At 41.8% G+C, this 24642-nt stretch overlaps 1 protein-coding gene across 10 annotated transcripts in view; it reads left to right on the top strand.

Annotated features, from left to right (window-relative positions):
* The window catches only part of BCL11B (BCL11 transcription factor B), a 101953-nt gene that overhangs the window by 8401 nt on the left and 68910 nt on the right, over positions 1–24642 (top strand). For 4 of the 10 annotated variants that reach the window (XM_075129863.1, XM_048854194.2, XM_048854199.2 and 1 more), the window contains exon 2: positions 6268–6636. The exons of 1 other annotated variant lie outside the window; for it this stretch is intronic. In XM_075129863.1, the coding sequence (XP_074985964.1) occupies positions 6268–6636 (369 nt within the window). Of the gene's footprint in view, positions 1–5608; positions 5634–6267; positions 6637–24642 lie in introns of those variants that run through there. 5 more of the 10 variants (XM_048854200.2, XM_048854196.2, XM_048854198.2 and 2 more) reach the window with 2 other exon arrangements.

The following is a 24642-nucleotide window of genomic DNA, read 5'->3' as shown; positions in this document are numbered from 1 at the left end:
TGTTTGGTATTTTCATTGTTATTACTATTTCATTTCCATTTGCATTTTTCTTATAATGCAATCCTTATTACATTTTCTGCCATGGCAGAGAGGTTTGTTCTGTCTCAGGTGTGGACTGAGGGTTAAGCTGCGCTCTGAGAGGTTCAGGATACTTCTGAAATAGGTGTTTGATGTACTGTGTTGCAGAAGAGCCTGAAACTCACAGCTGTGTGTTCTGTTTGCTAATGCATTAGATCTAAATGGGTTATTCCCTTCTCCCCTCCCCGCATACTAGTCCCTGTGCTGTCTAGTGATCAAAAATCATTAACATCTGAAGGCTGTGCAGTGGGCTATGTGAAGCAGGGATCTCTGTCCAGTACCTAGTGGACAGGTGTTCCTATCATAGCAAAAAACGCCCCTCTCTACCACAGTTGGAACTAATTGGCATGCTTGTGTGACTGTCTTAGCAGACTGAATGGGCCAAAGAGACTAAACTGTCCTCTACACCCAGAGATTGTCCCTTCAGGTCAAGGTTGAGGAATATTGGCCGGGCAGCTTGGGGAAGCTCATACAGCTGCTGCCTTTGCTGTTCTGTGGATAAGTGGAGAATTTGAATCTCTTGGGCTGTCATCATGGACTTTTCACAGGCATGAGGTTCACTTAAAAGTAATACAAAAATATGAGTCTCTCTGTCAGTAGAGCTTTATTCCCCGTTGCTGTTGTTTTTCTCTTTACGAATCCATCCTCAGCTTTCTTTTTATGAAGAATTGATCTTTAATCGTGTGGATCAGAAAAATTAAATATTGATGGCAGCTAAAACCAGCCAGTGCTGCTGAGGGTGATGTTAGTGCAGTTTAGACATCATACAATAGCTAAACACTGCAATTCACAGCTGCGAAGATGAAAATAATCTGTATGCAGGTTATTGCTAGACTTTGGATGGTGAGGAGATGAAGACTTTGCTTTCCAAAGTATTAGTTGTAAGCAGGTAAAATCATGACACTGGGTGCTTCCGATAACCTAGCCAGTGTGTGTTGTCTGCTCTATTTCTATAAGTGCAATGATATTACAATAAGAGTGACATGCAGGTGTTGTCAATGGGACATCATTCTAAAGTCTAGTTTGTGGGTAACACCTTAAGGCAGTGGTTTTCAACCTTTTTTCATTTGCGGACCTCTAAAAAATTTTGAATGGAGGTGCAGATCCCTTTGGAAATCTTAGGCATAGTCTGTGGACCCCCAGGGGTCCGTGGTCCACAGGTGGTAAACCACTGTTTTATGGTTATGACTACCTTTCTCGGATCTGTTTGACATAGTTTGCGGACCCCAGGTTGAAATCCACTTCTTTGAGGGCCCAGTCTTTCCTTTGTGCCTTTTTACCAGGATGCGGGTAAAACATTAAAAGTAGGGATTTGGTTTCAAAGCACTGTAGAGTTGCCTGGGTTTCAGTGCAATGACTGTCACATGGATCATGCAGCTGGTAACTCCACGTACATGGGGCATAGGCAGGAGGGAGTGTTTGCCATACCCTTGAAGGTAGAATTTCCCTGTAGATGGGGTGCAGCTGGCAAGTCGCAGTCAGATCTGGTTAATCTGTGCTCTGCTCATCTGGGACTGTGGAAGATTTACATGGTAACCGATCTTACAGTACCCATGGCAATTGGGGTACCTGCTAGCGCCTCTATAGTGAAGGCTGTGGCGTGTTTCTATCAACCTCTGCTTTTATGGGTTTGCAACTGAGCTGTAGAAACGATTCATGGGGAAGAAATTTGACATGCAGGACCTTGTTCCGTGATCAGTTTTTTCTCTCCCACTTCTTTAAACAAAATAAAATATATTAACATATCTTATGTTTTATGCTGTATGATAAGGGAGGGAAAATAAGAAGAAGGGCAGTTTATTGCTTTTGGGTTCTTTTGTATTTTTAGTACTTAAGTACAACTAAAATATAGAAATAAATGTAACATTCCCTATTATAGGCCTCATCCAAAGCCCAGTGGGAAGTCTTTCCATTGAGTTCCAGAGCCTTTGGATCAGGCCCTGGGTGTAGTAGCTGAAGCTCTCTTGGTATTATGAATGAGCTTGAAGCATCTGAAAGTCAGAAAACCATTGCAAGTGTAGTAATTTTAATATTGTGTGTTGCATAATATACACATGTGTATAAATGCTGTAATGGTGCCACCGTGCTAAAAAGTGTCGTGTCAGTGGTATTGTGATAGAGCCATTGCAGTCTTGGATGAAAAAGCACTTTATTTTTAATGCAGATGGGTGCGATAGATAGTAACAGTGCTTAGAGATTCCGCTAGGAGTCTGACAAATACAGTGCTGTGAATGAACATTGTCTAAGCACATGAAACCATTGAATGACACCAGTTTCGGAGGGTTCCCACTTTGGACACCATCTCTGCTCCATGGATCACAATATTCCCCGTGAGCGATTACTGACGGGTTGCTTGGAGAATGCATCGGGGTGTGGTGAGAGGCTGGGCACACCTTAACCCACCTGGCTGGAAGCAATTAGTTTTCACTTTGCCCTTTTCCATGTGAGGGCAGCAGGCGTTTTTTAGTTCCTTTCTCTTTTTTGTGGTTCAGCTTTTCCTCCTTTTTAACATTCTATTTTAAATAAATAAAAATTAGGGGGAAAAGAACAAACAAAAAACGAATGGTGAAACCCAGCAGCCCAGCAACAGAAATGAAACCACAGAAAGCGAAGTTCAAATAATGCGAAGGAGCGTCTCATTTTAAACCCACAAGCAGAGTCAGAGTTTTCATTCAGAGTCTGGCCTAAACTGCCCAGTTGAAACTGCAAGGATCTTAAATGGTGGAGGACTTTATTTGTGGTGTTGTCCAAGCTTGGCACATAAGTTAAGGCTGGATGTGTAGCCTTTTCTGTCCTTACCTTTGTGAGTTTACATCTGTCCTGTAATGCTATTTGAATATAGGGTTTTAGTGGCTTATCTTTGTTGAGAGGAAGCTTTTTTTGTTCTTTTCTGAGTAAAAAATTAATATGCAAATTGATTGGGATAAAACGCATTTGAAGATATAGTCAGTGTTTTGCCTGACATTATTTTGTGACCATTTCCAGGCCCCGTAGAAAGCTGTGTGTGTGTGTCTTACATCGCTTTGGATTGATAGCTACGATACCAATCTTGTTCCGGACGATTTGTTAAACTAAAATCAGAAATACAGTTGAGTGAGAATCTTTGAATACTTTGGAACCCAATTACTACCGATCACGAGGGTTTAGTGCACCCAGAAAATGAAAAGTTGATTTTCTGTAACGTGAAGACTGCCAAAATACGAAAGAATACCAGATGTTATTTTAAAAAATACCAGTGCAGAATCCTTGGAAAAAGAGATAGAGTATAAATGAACAGACATATGTGGACGTAACTAATATTCAGATTTATTGTTGAATTGAAAAGAAGGAATTTTGAAAAATTTTAGCAGCTAACAACTAAAAGATACTTCGTCTTTTCCACCCAAGCATAGTCAGAACCCTTATCAAATGAAGAAGTTTTGCTATATTTTCTGAAACAGCAGGGGAAAAAAATTCTATACATCAAAAAGATAATAAAGTTGAGATCCATATGTGTTTTTATTTATCAGTTACATATACCAGAGTTAAACCTTTGTAATTTGAGAGGCATATTTAATCTGAAAGCTGAACAGGGATGTTATATGAACCTGGTAACAGGCATTTCCCCCCCTCCCTACCACTTTTCCTTAATTCAATTCAGCTCTCATTTTTATTTTGTCTTTTGCAGGTTTTTGTCCCATCTCCCTTTAGTGTGTCTGTGTTTTAATATTTTGACACTCTGCTCCCATTTATAAGAATTCTAGCCAGAAATGGTACACATATTTCTTAAAGATCTTTTTCACAGTCCTTTTCGTTTGGCTCTAAAATTATATATATGCAATTGGTAATTAAAGGTGCAATCTTTCTTCAATATAAACAATATTGCTCAATGTTAGATCATTAATGGGAACAGAAGCACTAAATAATTATCTTTTGCATTCTGACACGCTGTTCACAGAAATTCACTCTCTCCCCAGCAATCTTTGTTCAGCACAGGGTTATGATTACATATTCACTATGGCATAGCATCTTTTCAGAAAATAAATTGGTAAATTAATTATGTAGCATTGTCTTCAAACTCCTTTTAAACTTAGATTAAGGGGGGGAAGTAATTAATGGTTTTCAGAATGTGTATTATGCCTAGAGTTTAGTTACCTTGTAGATTTATTTTGTTATAAGTTAGTAAATTCAGAGCCTTACAATATATATCTTCTGTCAATAGGATGTGACTTGCTCAGACATTTTTGTTTCATAGGATGCTAGTCCTGCTCTTACTACCGTAGATATACGAAGCACAGTATTTGTTCTCATTTTGCATACTCTAAGCCAGTGGCTCTCAACCTTTCCTGTCTACTGTACCCCTTTCAGGAGTCTGATTTGTCTGGTGTACCCCAAGTTACACCTCATGAAAAAAACTACTTGCTTACAAAATCAATCATAAAAATACAAAAGTGTCTCAGCGCACTATTACTGAAAAATGGCTTACTTTCTCATTTTTACCATAATCGTAAAGTAAATCAATTGGAATATAAATATTGTGCTAACATTTCAGTGTATAGTATATAGAGCAATATAAACAAGTCATTGTCTGTATGAAATCTTAGTTTGTACCGACTTCGCTAGTACTTCTTACGTAGCCTGTTGTAAAACTAGGGAAATATCTAGATGAGTTGATGTACCCCACCCTGGCTGAGAACCACTGCTCTGAGCTGGTTGTGAATCCTGATGCAACTTGCGATACAGCTGGTGGAGGTACTAATCAGCAGTTTATCTTGTAAGGTGGAGGCAGGGGAGAAGCCTCCTCTAAACTTTTTCTGTGGCTCAGAATGTTCAATAACTTCCTAGTTATAAAGCATATTTCCCCTGTTCCTTCATCCCTTTTTGTATACTTTTTCTGCAGCTTGCTATATATCTGAGCAAAACTCCCGTTGACTTCAAGGGAGGAGGATCCAATTCTATATTATGACATGCTGTTTGCCCACTGCTTTGAGAGATTTGCATGCCTTCCCTTCTCCAGGAAACTGAAAAACAAAGCACTGATGCTAATGTAGAACTTTTTCCTTACTATTCCCTACTCCAGATTCAATAATGTTGTCTCTCTACTTGCTGATTTACATACTGCTAGTTCCCTGTGTACTGTTTGGGCCAAATCCTATACTCCTTTCTTAGGTAAAACTCCCTCAGGTAAAAGTCAGTGGAGATTTTTGCCTGAGTAAAGACTAAGGTTTGTGGGATTTGTCAGTTCGGCTGTAGAACAAACAAAACAAAACATTTTGCTCTAGAAGTGGTTTGTGAACTACAATTATTTTAGATGTATTAATTAGCTTAGAATACTTAGTGATTGATTATGAAACTAATAGAAATTACATGTTCCTTTGAAACTGACTTGGGTGATCAGATAAAGAAATATTTTCTGAGGCTGAAAGTTTTAAAGTAATTATTTGAACCCACACACTTTAATTCTCTATCAACTTAATAAGAAAACGTTCTGTAACCTGTAGAACCATACTGAAATTTGGTAGTAGAATAATGATCACAAGATTTAAAGTCCAGCTAATATTCCTACATGGAAATAAGTGAGTTTCTCTCTCTCTCTCTCTCTTTGCAAATGCTTTTGAAAAGTCCCTGACTTGTCACCACAGGCCATATCACCTTACTCACATGAGTAGGTTAATGTAACTAGTGCTATTTGGCTGCCACTTAGCCTTGCTGCTGTCTATGTGTTTGGATAAGTGCCATTTGTGTGTGCCATAGGGAGCCCAACCGTGCATTCCTCAAAGCACCCAAACACCCATGGTAGTCAAGTGAGAGTTTTGAGTGTATAAGGATTGCTGGACTGGGCCTGTGCTGGATGGCAGGGAGATGCAGTAGGAATGAGAAGATGGGACAAAAAAGTAACCCTTTCAGAACGAAACTTGAGCATTGCAAAATGGCTCTTTGCTGATATTATTGCGATGCTGGCAGCAGTTAGAAGGAGCTGTCAGTAAAGCTACGTCAGGTCAGCCTATCATTTTGTTTCACAGACAGTCTTGGTTGCAAAATATATTGAAATCATTATGGGGAGGGGAGGAAGATATGGAAAAGAAAAGAAAGATGCAACCAGGCTGTTTTGGCTGACCTCATGGTGCATCATTCAGATTCTATGAACATTCAAACCAATCTCTCTCTCCTCCCCACCCCCTTTCCCTCTTTCTTCTTGTCCATGTAAAGCAGAGGCTGACCATGTGGAAACGGTGCTTGCCGACGAAGATGAGAGCCTGGCAATAGCGGAGCCGGGTGGCATCAGCATCACCCCAGGTGGGACAGACCCCGATTTGTTAACCTGTGGACAGTGTCAGATGAACTTCCCCCTGGGAGACATCTTGGTTTTTATAGAGCACAAGAAGAAACAGTGCAATGGCACTGGTGGTGTCTGCTATGAAAAGAGCCTGGATAAGAGCAGCCCTCCCCCCTCCTCCCGCTCCGAGCTCAGGAAAGTGTCAGAGCCAGTGGAAATCGGGATCCAAGTCACACCCGATGAAGAAGACCGTCTTCTCACGCCTACAAAAGGAATTTGCCCCAAGCAGGAGAACATTGCAGGTACAGCATGTTTTACACTCAATCCACTACCTAGGTAATCTTTTAAAGCAAGCCCTCTAGAAAGTGCTATGAAACGAAGTCTTCAATAGCAGGTCTTTATAGGAGCCATTTGCCTGGAGCAACCTCACTAGTCAGGGCTGTGGCAATAATATTGACCAGTTTTTTAATATGGCAATACCTTTCTGTGAAGGGCCAGCTGTCAGTGAGAAACGACTGTTTTCAGTGTTTGAAGTTGGTCTTCTGGGATAGCTGTAGGTACAGCCTGTACACACAAAAAAAGCTTAAGTCCCAGGGTCAGAGAGGCCATTTTGGTGGTGTCTTCCCCAAGTCGGAAGGCAGATACCCAGGAAAGACAACAGAACATTACACACCTGGGAAATTCATCCCAGTGCAGAGGCCTTATGCAACACTTAAAGCCTGTGGAAAGGGCCAAATCCTGATCCCATTGAAATCAATGGCAATTTTCCCATTGATTTTAATGGGAGGAGGATTTGGTCCTGAGGAATAAAGTGGGGCTTACCTGGTATATAGGGACTTCCTCACTCCCTCTGCAATGGGGTGAATTTCAGTCTCATTATCCAAATGACCTGCTGTTGGGGATGTGTTTACCGATGCCCTGTATATCCTGGATTTTCATAGGTTTAGGCGGAAAGGAAGGGAGCTATTCAAAAACATGCCCCAAAAGTGGTTTTTGAAAGTAGAGATGAACCCACGCTGGCCTGTGAGAGCAGATTACAAACATTTTCTTTTCTAAAATGCTTGAATTTCTTGGAGAAATTGGATGGGTAGATTAAAGCTGCCCTGAGGCCAGCACTTATTCGGCAGATCACGAGCGGTCTCGCTGACCGGGACATTACAGGGGACTGTATCTACCTGGATGAGCTGTTCTGAAACTTTTTCTGCAGCGTACATGGCACGGGAAAGCTTTTCTGTAGCATGAAGTATATAGTGTGTTCCTTTGCTCTGCACCTATTCTTCCCTCGGTTAATAAGCACACACTGCTTATGACAGTTATGTGACTTGCTCTTTCTCTTAGTGCGCGGGTTTCCTGTACTATCTCAGCATGGGATCTTGAGTCAAACTTGTCTTCCTGGTGGACTCCACTTTCTCCATCCAATACTGAAGAGCAACAGGATGTGGTTATTGCTTTCAGTATGCTGGTTTCCTTAGGAATTGCCATACTGGATCAGATCCGCTGGCCCAGTATCCCTTCTCTGCTAGTGACCACAGCACAACCCCACTGGTCGGTGAGTGTTACGTGTCCTCAGCAGGGCTTGATCTACAGAAAATGTGTGTCGGTTACATCTGCTAGCTATAGTGGCTGTCTGTTTAGTTTGAGCTACAGAGACTTATGCTTTTAGCAGCAGAGGCTGCTGGTTCAAGCCCTGGTATCTGCTGTTACATAAATGGGATTAGAACCGGTGTGCGCATCGGATGCTCCAGATGAGCTTTCTCTGTTGAGAGGAAGTATGTAACCACTGCTGGTGTGTGCTATGCCGCTCGCCCTGTGACAGCTGCTATCTTGGCTGACACTGGAGAGCGAATCGGGGAACCTCCAAAGCCAAACACACGAGTCTCTATCAGATGATCTGAAGAGCCAGGCTCTGTAGCTAGGCACTGTAACAGACACATGTCTTCCCCTCAGTTAATGCACTTAGCCCCCAAGTTAGCTCTTGAGCAGGTACTTTTCTGTCTTTCCCGTTGGAATGTGATTAGTCGGAACATGCTCTCGCCCCATTTCCTCAGGAGAGGGCCTTGGCTTTTAAAGTGGAGCATGTGAAGGTGGCAGGTTTTTGGGCATCAGAAGTGGCAGCATCATGAGCAGGTTGCGCTGTGGTAGTTCTCCCACCCATGATTTCAATGATTCCAAGAGGCCCCTGTGCTTGCATTTCCTGGCAGATAGGGCTTCTTTGTGGTCTAATCCCTTATTAAAGGGCCAGATCCCATTGAAATCAACCGATTGAGGCATTGACTTGGATGGGAGCAAGAGAGAGCTCAGAGTGTGCACTTGGCACCCGATTTTGCAGCCACTGAACCCATATTGCAAGGTGCTGAGCACTCTGAACAACCATTGACCTCCACGGGAGTCGAAGGCTTTCGGCACCTTGCAGGAGTTGCGTAGTGCCTGGCAGGATTGGGCCTAGAGTCTTTTCTGTAGCTGTGCGTTTCCAAATGTCATGCCCAAATGTAATCCAAAAAAAAAAAAAAAAAGCAAGCCAATCCAGAGCTCCTTATCTCTTTCACACTAACCTGAAGATCAAATGGAAATGTGTATGGGATAGTCTGAATTTACAAAAATAAAAGGGGTTTATGGATTGATTGGGATTTTCTCTGCACTGCACGCAGATAGGGACTCACCACTAAATACTGCGGTAATAATGCTTTCTCAATTAGGAACTGAACTCTCAGATAAAAAGGTAGTGTCCTTCTATTTTTTTAAATAGCAGAGGATAGTTTTCAATAGTAGGATAAAAGCCTCACATTACAGCCATGGAGGGTAGCCATGAAAAACCCACAGAAGTCATTCACTGGAAAGGCTTTAGTGGGATATACCAGGCCCCTTACTTATATTTCAATAGAAAGGCTTTCTGCATTAGCCAAGAAAATCAGAATCTCCATTTAACATTAAAGGTATTTCCCAGTGAGAGGCTGTAGAGCATTGTTGTTAGATTTGTTAAAAAAAAAGGCTAAATACGATTTCATAAAAGGGAAACTTAATCTCGAAGGCGGCTTTCCCCCACTCCTACCCCCTCCCGTTATTTTATTTTTTATTTTTGTGGGAATAATGCAGCAGCCTACAGTATTTTTACTTTGTATGTGACGAAAGATATTCTTAGCCCTTCTGCACGGTGACAGGAAGAATGAATTTTTTTATTCCACCAAGAAATATGTAAAATAATCCCTTAGAAGTATGGGGAGATATGTTTGTTCAAAGCATTTAAAATGCTATTTTAATCAAAGGCACAAAACACTCTACATGCTGTGTCAGCTAGAGGAGACCATTACATTTTAACAGCAAATCATGCTCCTTTTCCCCCGCTCTTAACCAGCCCCCCTCCACACACACTTTGAAACAAACTTTTTTTTTTATTAAATAAAAAGGAAAAGATTATAGAATAAAAACTTCAGTGGCTCAAATGTATAAAGTAATTTAATATGGCGGAAGCATTAATTATTTTAGCTTAATTGAATTCAGAGGACTGCAATAGTTGCATTTTTGTAGACAAGCTCTGTTTATTATTTCTTTGTGTAGATTAACAGTAAAGGAAACATAGATAACTTTCAGTTATTTATTGTAAAATAAATGTGTCAATTCATGTGTAAAGCAAGCTGTTCAAAGATAATTGAGTCTTTATATTTGAAGAGAGAAACCAGAAATCACCCACTCGCCACTCCGGCTCCCTGAAATATGCTGCCACCGCTGCTGCCCTCAGATAGGTTTCAGCTACTCTCCTTGATCCCGTGTTGTTTTCATAGACCTTCTTATTCAGTCAAAATGATTTGTGTGGCCTTCTGCTGCGTGACTAAGCTGCACGACATTACAACCCTCCATGGCTGAGCGTAGCCAAGGTAAGTCAAGCAACGAGCTTGGCTGAGCCACAGAACCCTCTTACTCTCTGTGGGCGTGGGTGTTTCCGCCGGAGTGCTAGGAGGCAGCGCACTGTAAAACTTTAATCCTAATTCAGGGTGCTCTGAAGTTGTGAGATTTTTTTCTTTTTTGGAATGGTTGGGTTACAAAGTTCCATATTGCAAATTTCCAGCTGGATTCATGGCCTCAATTACCAAAGCCCTGAATTTTGTTCTGTAACATTCCATGATTTAGCCAAGTTCTTCTTTCTTTGATAGACTCATGGATAGCTTTCTTTCGTTCTTTCTTTCTTCACAGCCAGGTGTGACTCCACTTAATATGCTCAATGAATCCTACTTGACCACATCAGGGGTGGTTTTAGAATACTTGCATAGCTAACAAGAGCCAGTGGATCCTGGGGATCTGCAGGAGAGTATGTGTGTGTGTGCGTGTGGACGTGTGTGTGTGTGTGTGTGTGTAACACAAATCCAGAACGTCTAGACTGCCATAGAAGAGGAGGTAACTTTGTCTCCTGAATCAGGATAGATTTAAAAGACCTTTTGATATTGAAATCTGTAGTGTTCTCTTAACTTGTAATTTGCTAGGCCAAACTTTGGCTGATCAAAGAGCTTTCTTTTTGTTATCACTGTCTATAAGGTATGCTTTTGAATGTTACATGGCCAGTGTAAAGACATGACTTGACTACAGGCAGTTTATTCTGCAAAATATTTGTTTATTTTAAATTGGCTAACCTGTTTAGAAACCCGTTCTCGCTCTTCTGCAGAAAGCACTGTATTAACAGATGCTTCAGATTGTTCCACAACAAAATGAAGCCAGGCCAGTGAATTAGCTAGGAGTTGTCAATCACTGTTGCATGTATTTTATAAATGTCAGTTGTTTTAGAAGAAGTACGAGAAATACAGTGGTGTTTTGTAGCTTGTCTTGCCTTCCCTGGATAGGTTCTGTGGTGTTTGTCTCTAGTTCACAAGTGTAGACCAGGAGCCATACATTTCCAGACAATGAGACCAAAACAACGGCAGAAATTCATTAAGACGGTGGAGTTAATTTCTGCAAAGGCAGTGCTGGGAGTAGGAGTTAATTTGAATTCCTCATTCATCCAGTTCAGGCCACCAGTGCTGGGCTCCATCCATTATGGACTCAAACTAGATGTGCAAGGTGAAAAAAAACCCTTCTTGTCAAATGTGGGATTTAACTGCAACCCCTGCTCCACGAATGTGCATTTCAGGCTTTTAAATGGTAAAACTGCCTGTAGAGAAACTAAATAACCAGCATGTGCTGGAAGCCAGAGATAAACACTGCTGCAGGTTGCCATGAAATAGGCTATTTGATATATTTAGAATTGTTATTTTTCTCCAAATTAAGATTAGTTAAATCCATGTGTGTTGTGTGAGTGATTGTTAACTCAATGGCATGGATTATCCTTTTTTCAAATCATGACAGCTAATTATTATTGCTGTCTAGTCTGAGACATTCACTTACAATGTACCATTATGGGCCCGTGCACCCATATTAACTATAGGACTCAGCCAGCCATCACCATGCCTTAGTACGCCAGCGAAGGAAAATGGAAGCGGAGAAAACCTAGTTTGATCGCCCGTGATGTCAGACAGGTTGGGAACAGGTGGTCTGAGCAACACTGAGCTGGCATACGGTGCTGGAAACCAGTCAGCATTGGCTGATCTCTTTAGGAAGTATGCTGTGGCACCTGATCCCACCACCAGTAGCTCTTCAATACAATAGCTGTAGCATGGATAATTTATCAGAGCAAGGAAAGGAGATGGCTAGAAATAGTGTTAAACAGGAAGAAAAGGCTTCCGAACTAAATGATATGAGGGCCTAAGAAAACCAGCTTACTGTAGGAATCTTTACCTTAGGCTTCTAGAGAAAACATTATGGGCTTGATTCTCCTCTCATTTTTGCTGTTTTCTCCTGGTGTAACTCCAGTGAAGTGACTGGAGTTACCTTAATGTACCCTGCTGTAAGACCAGAATCAGGAGCTATGATTTTATCAGACATTTATCAATATATTTTGCTAATTTGCATATCTAACGTTGGAAAACAGAAACCCCCCACCCCCAAGAAACAACAAAACAGCCCAGTCCTATCACCCCAAACCTGATGAGAACAGCGAGTGCAGTGTTGCAATGGTTTAAAGAACAAATCTTTTGCCTCTGGAGACCTCGGTGGAGGCCCTGACTTGGGTCACAAGGGGAAAAACAAGTTGAATGATCTCATCTTTCTTTGTGCACATCACCAAACGAGTGCAAAATAAAGCATGTTGGGGAGTCTCTTTAGTCCAGAATGGAGAAGCGAAAATCAGTCCTGAAGTGCATTCATACAGCAAAGTGAGAACAATTGCACAGTGCCTGCCTGCATTATTCCTTGCTCTCCCCAGTGCCATAACTGTGGTTCCACTCATCTGTCAGCTGTACACACTAATTCTGAGAGGGGAATTTCTCCAGTAGCAACTGCAGAAATATACTACAGCATTAAGGTTTTAAACCAATTTCTAACTGTGAGAGACCAGAATCAGGCCTATGTGAAAAAGGCAGATTATCCTACATCTGCCTGTTGTGGGGTTCTTACACTTTCCTCTGCAGTCTGGTGGTGGCCACTGTCAGTGACAGGACACTGGCTTAGATGGACCTTGAATCTGATCCAGTATGGCAAGTCTTGTGTTCCTAGAATAGATTTCTTATTGGTTCCTCTTTGGCAGGTTAGCTGCTCAAAAGTATAAAACTTTTTGCCTGGTTCAGTTTCCACCGCCGTTGGCTTGGTCAGGAATTGTAACTCTCCTAATGGATGGGTTTCCACTTCTAAACACAATGCAGAAGTTGTCCCTTGAGGGGACAGGAAAGTTAATGGGGGAAGTTCAGAGATGCTCTTGAGCTACTTTCTGCTATTGAAGTGGAATAGCGTGCAGTAGTCCATCCTATCAAAGCAAACAAGGAGGCCAAATCATACTCTCCTTACTCTGACAATGACTTCTCTTGATTTCAGTAGGGGCTACTGCTGAGAAAGATGAGAAGGATTTAGCCTGGATGGCTGAAATTTTGCTGTTTAGATATTTTGGAGCGAACATTTTTTTAAAAGGATACTGCTGTCTATGAATTTGAAATCTAGACAAAATAAAAAAAGTAATTTCTGGTAAAACATCCATCTCAGATTCTCCCTGACATCTTTTGTGGTTTTATAATCACATTTTCTTATATTTCATAAATGTTTTTGTCTCCTGTTGCATCATGATAGACCCACACAAACAACAAGGGAAACTGGCTATCTGACTGACTGGGCAGGAGGAACAGTGAAAATGATTACTCACAAAGGGCAGGTACATCACTGTGTTACTCCACTTTCACAACAGGGTAACTGTTGAAACCAGTGGTGTTACACTGAGCTGAGTGGGATAACGGAGCAGTGACTCAAGCCCAGCATGCTGTCAAATGCACAAAGTAAAAAAATGAAAAAAACAGGAACAAATATAATTTTTCTCTCAAACTCTTTCAGTTACAGTTATCTTGTGACTATGCTAGGTAAAACTTTTTCAGACAGAAATGTGGTTTTTTTTCAACTTGGAAGAAGGTCCTACTGTACTGGAGGTCAGTTCTGATACTGATGTAAATCTCGAGTAATTCCTCTGTGACATTGGTGTCAGAGCAGTATTTGCACATTTTTTTTAAAAGCAGTGGGCTTGAATCCCCCTCATTTACATCAGCTTTACACTGGTATTACTCTTTTAATTTCAGTGGAATGACTCCTGATTTGCCCAGGACTAAGCAAAATCAAAATCTCCCCCCCATGAAAATGTTTCTCTGCCTTCATTGGGACCTCTTTTATAGTTACATCGGGCGTGTGTATGAGACAAGTGAGCATGTCTGATAATTATTACTACTGACAGGTTGATAGATTTTTAATGACAATATGATGGCAAAAGATGAACAAGTGCTGGTCATCCAATCATAAGTCATTTTCCTGATGTTCTTGCAAAAAAACAGTCCATTGCAAAATAAAGACTTACCCAGTAATTATAAAAACCTGCTATGGCATTTGTTACTGCATGGAAAATAATAATAAAAATACTTGGTATGATTAGTGGAGTATTTGATCGTAGAAGTGAGTTTGCTGAGGAATTAGAGGCTGCGCTGAAACCTAGTTGGAAAGGACATTTACAGGCAGACCTTGTGTTGTAGAAAAGCCAGCCTGCAAGTACAAATTATTGGACAGTTTGAGAATGATGGATGATCAATAAAAGCCACGGTTATGGTTTTATGATAAATAAGTAAATAAAAATAGATGCTCCTTTGCCTTTGCGGGACAGGACTGCCGTAGTACCACAAGAGTAGGCTCCCATCATGTCTTGTGGAAGAGTGTTATGATTTCTCAGTCCATGTCTGAACTTGTGCTGCCTGAACACACCGTGACCAAATCAGGTCACCGTGACACAGGTTGCCCTTTCCTAGGGTGTCTGAGATTGGAACATTTTTCTATTGTAGCTAAAAATCATGAAGTAATCATACATTTTGTACTAGAAAGACTTAGATTTCTGTGTCATGTCACCTCATCTCACTCAGAGGGCATTGATTTTAGGCTGAATTTCAGACCTGCGAGCATGTAGACGAGTAGGGAGTTGGGGGCGGGGAGGGCAAGAAGCAGAAGAAAAAAAGTCATATATATGAAATGGCGTTGCTTAATTGACAAGGCTGGAAATAAATCCAGAGCCCCAGAGAAACTGAGTGGTTTGCAGTTTGAGAGACGAGCACGCTGATTTCAAGCAAAAGCATCCGTCTTTAGCATCACTTCTTGTCCCCATTCCCTCCCACCTTCAGATTGGTAATCGGTGGGCTGTGCTGTATAAATCTTTAGAAAAAGTGGGTGGGGTATCTGGGGACTTAATGTCTAAGCTCAGGAGCTAAGCCGGAAATCCCAGAGATGTAATGAAAACAAAACGGACTTTTCACTCGCGCTGTGGCATTCTGGCAGTGAGAACGCTTTCGTGAGCCAATGTTTTCATTGTAGGTTTTCTCGAGAGAAGTAGTGGAAACGAATCGTTAACCCCTTAACAGGAATGAATGTGGTTGCAGCAGATGCAAAGCATTCTTGGCTCTCAGTTGGCATGTTGGAGGGCTCCGGGTGGGTGAGGAAGTTGGGAGGAGACGCCACTTGTAAGAAATTTAATAATCTTAATGGCAGATGTGAAGTGGTTTCTTGGTGGTTGCTATTTTTTTCTTTTTTCATTTTGCATGTTTGCCTTTGCAGAATATTTGAGCATGCTCAGCACTAACCATTGCTGAGTCCAACATCTCGGGACCTTCAGTCTTGTGTTCTTGTGCTCGTTAGCGTATATCTTGAGCGAGAAGGGTGGGGGACACTGCTTGTTGGTCTCTCAGCAGGGTCATGAAAGTCACAGATGGAAAAGACCAAGCTGTTGATCCTTGTCCCCTTTGCAAGAGCAGGGTATCTCTATCTATTGCATCCTTGACAAGATTACAGGACCAAGGACTTCCATAAGAACACATTAGCAAAAAGAGGATTTTTTCCGTCAGTAATTAAGCTAATTTACCTTAGCAGCTGGTTTTTGTGAAGAAATCATTCCCCCCTCTCAGCTGATTGTACTGCATTTTATTTTGATATTTTCTTTCACCTTTTGATCACGGGTGGCACTTACCATACCGCTCTCTCTCTCCAGTCTCTCATTAGGGTCTTTTATCTGCATTTATTCTTGCAAACAGTGTGGCGCATCAGACCCTTTTCTAGCTAGAGAGCATCTCATCTAGCCTTTAGAAACTTGCAGAGCAATTAAAATCATTAAACATCTCATTCCTGCTGTCCTAGATCCTCCTGTCCAACCTCGCCATGCAGGTTCTTGTAAGCTCCGTCAGTGCCATGCATAATTTGGGCATAATTGCACAGCTGCTGCAAGGGGGCTGTTCCTCTGCAGCTGACCTTGGTCAGTGCGTCTGGCCTCTGAATAGATGTTCGCCTGCTTTCTTTCCACTTTGACAGCTCCCCCCCTTCTCCTCTCCACACTCTTGCCCAGCCCACGCCTCGTCTGTTCTCATTCTATACACACCAAAGTGGAAAGGTATTCGTGATGAAAACTGTCTTTGCAAGGCACAAGGGCGGCTGGCGGACAGAGCATTCCAGCTTGCTCTCTCTCTATGTGCTTCCCTTTGGAACATTTGAAAAAAGACTAAACGTTGTTATTTAATAAATGACTCATCTGGATTTTTACACCAAGCTGATGTTTTTTACTGGTCATTTAAAGAGGGCGGGGTGATGGGGGAGGAGCGGATACAGTAGAATAGCAAACAGGGATTAAACTGCTAGTCTCCTTTTAAGAAATTTATTATTTTCAGAGTCAAACTCATAGCCAGCTGATATAACTGTAAAAGTTGCTGTTTGCATTATTGGCTAGGAATCCTGAAATATTCGATTATAGCTGCTATTATTCTGCGCGGACTTGTTTTGTTTTATTTATTAAAAGGACTCTCTGCTAATTTTTTCCCTCTTAACCACCCCCCCCCCTTCCCATTTTCTAGAGTTCCCTGTTACTAGCTCATAAAAAGAGTTTGAAACTGAAGTGAAGTTTCCGGAGTAAGGTTTGCTTTTTCTTTCACGCCCCCTCCCCGCCGCCCCATGGTGGTAGCTAGACTTGGCCCAGTGCCAACCTGTCTTTCATCAAGTAAAGAGCCATTCCAAGTTGAAATTTATAGAGCAGAGTCCAGGTTCAAGGGCTGAAGCCCGCCAACCGCTCCAGCCTCTTTGTTACTGATTAATTCTGCAAGCAGTTCAGCTGGTTTGCTCACTTTTGCCTCCTCTTCACAGTGCTGCTGCATTGCTTCCTAGGCAGCAAGCGGTGGCTGCAGCTGCTTCACCCCCACTTTTCAGCAGCGATTCCCCCGTCTCTGCTTCGTTGTTTTAACCACTTGAGGGCTGAGTTGTGCAACGATGTCTTTACACTAAAAAACAAAATTTCTCTGCCTCCTGTTATTTTACCACAGCTAGTTTTAAGTGTCTGGGGCTTCCCCTTTCACATCAACTTCCATTAACAACTGCTTCTTGGAAGCATTTGGACTCAAAGTTCCCATGCTTTAATTAATATATTCAAACGCATGCAGCGGGGTGAAATAGTTTCTTTCAGCTTTACCTGCAAAGGATGTTTCCTGTCACAGCGAGCAGTTTCCTGCATGGCAGGGTTTTAAAGAGGGACCTCGAGGTGGGAAAGGGGCATAGGTCCAAACAGCAGCAACAGAAGGACAACTGCAGAAAGGTAGCTTAAAATGGTTATGGCCCCAATCCTGCAATGACGTTAGGGTGAAAACCTGGCCCTTGTGAAGTCAATGGGAGCTTTGCCATCAGCTCCAGTGGGGCCTCAGTTTCATTCTTAGCGTGCACTTAGCTTTCTGAATGTGAGCAGCGTCATTGAATTCACTGGGATTACTCGTGCATAAAGCTAAGCACGTCCATTAAGTGTTTGCAGGATTTCTGGCTTGCGTTTGTATTTTCAGCCCAAGTGGACTGTGTGTGGGAAATGCATGGGGGTAGTAGATAAGGAAGCTGTAGCGGGGCCGCCATGTTTAAGCGCCCTGGGGAAAACCCTGTGCTGCTATTACACATATCCGAGGACTAACGTGTTGCGAATTGTGACACGATTAAGTTCTTAACAGTATCCCAAGAAAATAAAAGACTCGGATGAATGGCTGGAGATTCATACCTGTTTTTCACTTCTTTTTCTCTTTTACATTAATCAGAAATAAAATGGGGTGTAGGTGGTCATTTTGTTGTGGGTCTTCTTTACCCCCAGGCACGAAGAAAAAAAATGTCTACTTTAAACTAGTAATTTAAGGAACTCAAAAGTCCTTAAAGAATCCCCCACCCAAAAAACCCAACCCCCACCACCAACCCCAAAACAGTAGCTGTCTGAATCCCCTGTATGCATCCTTATAATGAAGCTCTTAAATTCTTGTTTAAACGTTTCCCCAAAGCTGTTCCTTAGGAAATAAAAAGGTACCCTGTTTGCCTATAGCAGACTAAAAGTTTTCCTTCAATGCGACAGCTTCTCAAGACTAGCGTCGGAAGCATGTCTCTATTTTATGATATTGTGAAACAGGTCTGGACCAGACACAATGCATTTAACTAAGAGAGAACAAGGTAGAATTTGTGGGTTTTTTATTTTTATGGGGTATAACCAGAGGCCTTTTCTGTGTCTGTCTGTCTCTTAAAACTTTTAAGTTTACAAATGACAAGCACATGTAAACCACACTTGAAAATTTATTAACAAATAGTTCACCTTAAAAAACTAAAGTTCGGCAAAACTGAACTTTTTTTAGTCTAAGGACTGCTCTCTTTAATGACCTGGCAGAGAAATCTGAAGATGGCTTTTTTTTCTTTATAAAACATTTATAATTTCAGCACTGGAAAGTCAAACACGCACAAACTCTAAGAAAGCTTTCACATCTGTCTCAGCCTGTGTGCTGATTCCCGGGGGTCCCATTTATAACAATCTAACAAGATAGAATCTGCCTTTGAATATCAGTAAATATGGCTAAAGATCACAAAACTGTACTCATAATTGTTCGAGACTAAAAGGCAGAATATAGTGTTTGATTAATGTTTATGGTACAGGGTTTCTTTGCAGAAAAAGATAAATCACTTAACCAACCTCCCCTCCCCCAACCACCCTTCCCCCATTTTTGCAGCGTTCATCGTTTAGGGACATGTGCTTTATTTTAGATTTTGAAGTTGATCAAGGGTGCCTAATTGTATGGGGGAATTTTTCTTGAAAGAGAGGCATTATGTGATTTCACTGATACTGTACAGGATCTGGTTTATTTACTGGGATTTATTTACCACCAAAAATTATCCGTCAGTGTTCCCTCTAGGTCAGGGTACGTTGGCAGAGGAAGTCTGGCCTGATGCTGTCCTTGCTGGATCTTCCCAGCGGACTTCAGTCTCCAGAGCTCTGGATCAGACCCCTAAAATTGACTAAATATATCCATTGGGGGAAAAATGCATAGAAATGATCATAAGAGATCATGAGCAAGGACACTTGTTTATGTTTGAAGGGTTAGTGTTTGTCATCTAAGTGCTTATATTGTTGCAGTCTGTACAGCTGTCATCAAAGGTTCCGATTTGTTCAAAGGGATAGAGAACTATAGCATTAGTTACGTGGGGGTGGTATTGTACCATCTTGCATTCTGTCCCTCTTCTGCTTTTTTCAGTGCCTCTCTAGGGATACCTGGAAACTGATTCCCATTGTCTCCACTGCTCATCTGGAATGCTGTATTATTTAGGGGAGAAATGCAACATCTATCTATCTATCTATCTATCTATCTATCTATCTATCTATCTATCTGTCTGTCTGTCTGTCTGTCTGTCTGTCTATCTATCTAATCTCTGCTAGTTAGCTCTTCTGAAAATCTTCTTAAAACGGTAATAGGGACTTTAAAATAATACATTTATTGGTGTTTAAAATTTTTTGGCATTTCACAGAGGGAATGAGAAGAGGACTCAGAACTCTCCTCCGTTATAAATGCAGCTCTAGATTCCCTTGAACTGATTTGATGAAGTGGCAAAGATGGTTTGCCCTCCAGAGATGCTGTATATGCAAAGAGGTGGATAGGTTTATGCAACAGCATGTACGAATGTATATTTAGTGCTGTTCTCCCTCACACGCTTCTGCCTGTGCAAACACAGGCTCTGGGCCCTACCAGCAAAAAGTCTGCCTTGAGGAGTTGGGGGTTGTAGCCTGGCAAAGGCTAGAGGCTGCCTGTGCAGCCCAGGAAGTGGGAGAAGCCTGCTGTAGATGGGGTGTGGCTAGGATACCCAGCAAATGAGCTGGCTGATCCATGGTGAATTTAACAAAGAGAAATGAGTGTTCTAGAGAATTAGGGTTAATGTGCAGAGGTAAAGCCTGCAGGGCAAGAGGTGAAGATTGTTTTTTATTGGGAGAGACCAATGTGACCCTTCTGGGTGAAATGGTAACTAGTATGCAAAGAACCTTCATAGCAGAAACACCTTCACCAGTATGCAATTGTGTGGGAACCTTTGCACTTTGAAAATCATGCTTGAATATCGCTGCTTAGCACTTGCAGCCACTAGGATATATTTGCTGATGTGGCTACGACCCAGGCAGTTCCACCAGTGGTAGCAGTTATGGAAGCTCTAGTGGAGAGATTTCCATCCAACCGCCAGCGGTTTAAGCTCAGAGCAGGATTACTTGGCTTTATGCTTTAAAACACTGGAGGCCATTGGTCCTTTCTCTGCACTACAGCTGTCCCTGATGTTTTTGTAAACATCTAGCGAGCACCAGAGTGTATGGTGCTTCTTCCCTTCCATCTCTTTACAAACGTCAACAAATCATGGATGACTATGTGAGGAAAGTATTTGCATCCCCATTTTATAGACGAGACAGAAAGATGATAGTAGCTTGACTTTCAGAGGTGCCTCCTCATGGAGTGAAATACAATGGGAGCTGCAGGTACTCAATACCAAAAGTGACATGTCCAAAGCCACAGAAGGCAGTGGGTGTCAAAGACAGGATTAGACCTCAGGAGTTCCTGGCCTTCAGTTTTGTGCTCACACTGCTAGACCTCTCTGCATGTTTTGCTATTTTTGAGCAGCAAGACCATATCCCGTCCAGGTTTTAGTGCTGTTATTGTGAAAACATTTCCTCTTCCACACACACACCTGCCCAGCACATGTGAACACAGGTAAAATCACAGACTGAAGTTTCAGACCCTTTCTCTCCTTCCCCCCTTGCAGCCCTTCCACTGGTTACATGTATAGGGGTGAATGCTGGAGGGGGCTTGAGGTGTCACTTCTCAGTGGCACAGCATTGTTGCTGCTGTGGGCCCAAAGCCAAAAGATGGTTGCTGCTACTTAATTGAATAAGGATCTAAGTAAATTTTCACTTGGCACCTTCAGCAGTCAAAGAAAAAAGGAATACTTTTTCAATCAACAGTAATTTTTCTTGTAGCTGTGGGCTAGATCCTGCTTCTATTGAAAACACTGGGAATCTAGCCATTAAGTTCAGCAGGTGCAGGATGGGATTCTCAGCTCAACCACGTAGACTGGTCCAAAGCTTGAGTGAGAATTCCTGCACTGTAGATACCCACAATTCCTGTGCTAAGGGAGAAAGGAAAAAAAAAAGAAAAAAGAAAAGATCTGTGGCAAAATCGTGCGACGCCCACGTAAATATTGTTTGTATGAATTGGGTCCTTCATCTTTTGTTAGCAGCAGCTTGTTAATTAACAGCAGATTAGTGCTGCTTTCTTCTGACACATGAATATATTTTGGGTTAGAAAATACTTGTACTCAATAAAACTGGGTGACTGAACAATTCAGAAAGTACTAGTGAAGCTCTGTAATGGATTCCCTTTTTATCCCTCCACACCCGCCCCCCTCCTTCCTTCTTTAAATGCAAGCAGATTTCTGCAGTCTAGTGCAGAGGAGACACGTTAAACACAGCTAATAAATCATGTTTACTCTTGGAGTTCTTGGTAGTGAAAAATCTATTGGCTGTTTTTACTTCCTTATTTCTCAGCATTTGCTTCCTACCTGTTTTTGAGTGAGTGCCCAGAAATAGTAGTTTTGTCAAAGGAGTGGATTTTGCCAACCAGCAGTTCGCTCTGCCAAGTAAGCTGCTGGATTGCAAAACCCAGTGACACTGAGCTACCTCCCCCTGCAAGAAATGAGGCTGTAGAATATGGGTATTAAAACCTGCAGGATGGGGAGATGTAACTAGATACTAGCAGTTTGTGAGATCAATTTAAGGAAATCAGAACATATATTACAGAAGCTTTTTTTTTTTTTTTAAAGCAAACTATTTGTGATTGTGAAGGAGAAAGGACTGACGATAGCAGTAATAGGAACCAGACATTTTTCTCTTCCCTTAGTCATTCCCTGTCCCACATCAGGATAGGTATGGATATCGTTTCAGTGTTTTTTTCCTCCCTCCAGATACCCTCTCAGATGCGAGGGAAAGGTGACTAAGCCTTTATTTTAACTGAGTTTTGACTCCATCCTCTCCTCATATGCTCTGCTGTTGTGAAGGAAGCGGGTTGTGCCTGTTAGGGGTAGGAGTGGTGACTGCCATTCCATTTCCTTTTGGATTCCAAATGGCAGGCCAAGGGCTTGATCTTGCAATCTGTCTTTACTTAGGCAACACTTCCACTGATTTTGACAGGGGTTTCACCTGAGTAAGGACTGTAGAATGGGGCCTGAGCTCACACCCTAGAAGTGGAAGGTAAGTCCCTTTTTCACAAAGACATACAGGGCCATATTCATCCGTGGTGCTGCTCCATTGTAGTCAGTGAACTACGTCCTCTAGAGATGCCCAAGCATGCCTATGTCTCCAGACTGTGGGCCCAATGCTGCATAATCAATGTAGGCAAAGCTCCCCCTGATTTGGAATTGAGATTATTTTAACTGTAGGGCATGATCCTGCAGTCTTTTATGCCAGCAAAGTTACTGTTGAAACCAATGGGAGCTTCACAAGAGTCAGCGCTCTTGTGAGTTTTACTCAGGCTAGGTCTCCGCTACAAAATGTACGTTGGTATAATTATGTCGCTCAGGGCTGTGAAAAATCCACCCCCATGAACGACGCAGTTATACTAACCTAACCCTGGTATAAATAGTGCTGTATTGATGGGAGAGCTTCTCCTGTCGACATAGCTACTGCCTCTCATGGAGGTGGATTAACTAGACTGTTGGGAGACGCGCTCCCATCGGCATAGTAGTGTCTTCATTGAAGCATTACAATGGTGCAGCGGTATTAAGTGTAGCGCTACCCTCAGTTTGATTGAAAAACTAGAAAAATACTCCTTTCCTTCCCGCCAAGGCCTCAAATGCAGTTCTTTGGTCACACTGGACTGGCCTGACCCTTCCCCCATGGGAGCCTGTGGAAGTTTTACCTTCGATTTCAGTAGGAGTGGTATCACGCCCTCCATGAAAATAGGAATTTCTGTGGTGTACCTAAAAATCCATCATTGTAATATCCACCCCAGGGTGGAGGCTCCTATGAGGCCCTTTCTAGCTGGTGAGTTTTTTGGGGAGAGCGTACAAAGTGAGCGGCCACTCAGAGGGGCATCCATTTTCTGTGCATGCTTGTTGAAGCAGAATAGGGGTGATACTGGGAGCAAGCTGGAGTCAATGGCTGGGAACACAGCACACTGGAAGGCTGTGCCCTGTCCATCGTTGGGAGATGGTGAATTCCATGTTCCCAGTCCCAACTCAGTTCACTGCACAGAGCCTGTTAACTCAGGCTTTGTTCTTACACCTTAAATGAGCTCATTATTCGCAGTAGATTATTACTGTAAACAACCACATGTCCTGAGAAGCCAAATTAATTTTTTCCTTTGCTTTACTAAGTCCAGAAATGCCTGATCAGTTTCAGAATGGGAGGAAAAATAAAACAGAATCAAAGTTTGTATGTTATGATTCCTTTAAATTTCTGGTGGGAATACTGTGCGATCAAAATGATATTTCCATGAGGCTTTTGCTGCCAGTTTGTTTAATTACATTAAACAGTGGTATAAACCTCAGCAGAACAGAAACCTCTCTTACAGCCAGTAGAATATTAAATCATAAGGAATAATGATACTAGTGTTAACTGGTTATAACAATCGTTATCAAATTAGTGCTCTAAGGTGTTACTTTGTTTTGCCACTGCTGATATGCATATACATTTTGCCCGATCACCTGTTAAAAGACTGGAAAATGGATTGAATTCTGTTACAGAAAAATCAAGAAGTTGTTTTAAGTGATACATCAGAACACAGTTTGTGATTTCGCAGTCTTGATTCCACTCATCCTTTAAGGAAATGTTCACAATATGTATATTGAAATGCCATCTACATCCAGAAAATCAGGGTTAAAAGGACTACTTTGTTGAAAATAATTACAGGGTGGTTCAATTTTTGTAGTCAGTGACATTTCAGAAACTTGTCTTGAAACCAAAGAGGCCATAGAAAGATTTTGTTATAGTGTGATACAAAGCAGTGAGCTCCAGTTTGAGTGTATAGACAGTTTCATTAAAAACAAAACAAAAAAATCCACTGGCATTTATTTTACTAGGATAAAAAAGATGAATTGACTATAATTTCTTTATGCTGAACATGGCTAAAATGGTGGTCTTTTGCTTGCCCTCTGATGGTGCAGAACTTCCATCTTGTTCTCAACTTGATTTTATTTTTTTAAACATCCTTCTTGATACAGTAAATCATTTTGGCTTCAGTTTCAGACAGACATACTAAGAAAGGGCCTGATTTGGCTGTACTCACAGTGGGACTACTTGCAGAGTAAGATACTACTCAAAATGAGTAAATGAGGTAGAATCAGGCCCAAAGAGAATATAATTACAGCGGCATGTCCTGTGGTCAAATGGTTCTTACTTTCTCAAGGCTGAATTTGCTGTT

The sequence above is a fragment of the Caretta caretta genome, chromosome 6 (assembly GCF_965140235.1).
Source record: "Caretta caretta isolate rCarCar2 chromosome 6, rCarCar1.hap1, whole genome shotgun sequence".
Classification (NCBI taxonomy): domain Eukaryota; kingdom Metazoa; phylum Chordata; order Testudines; family Cheloniidae; genus Caretta; species Caretta caretta.
Note: the sequence above shows the minus strand (reverse complement) of the source record. Positions and strands in the feature narration are given on the sequence as shown.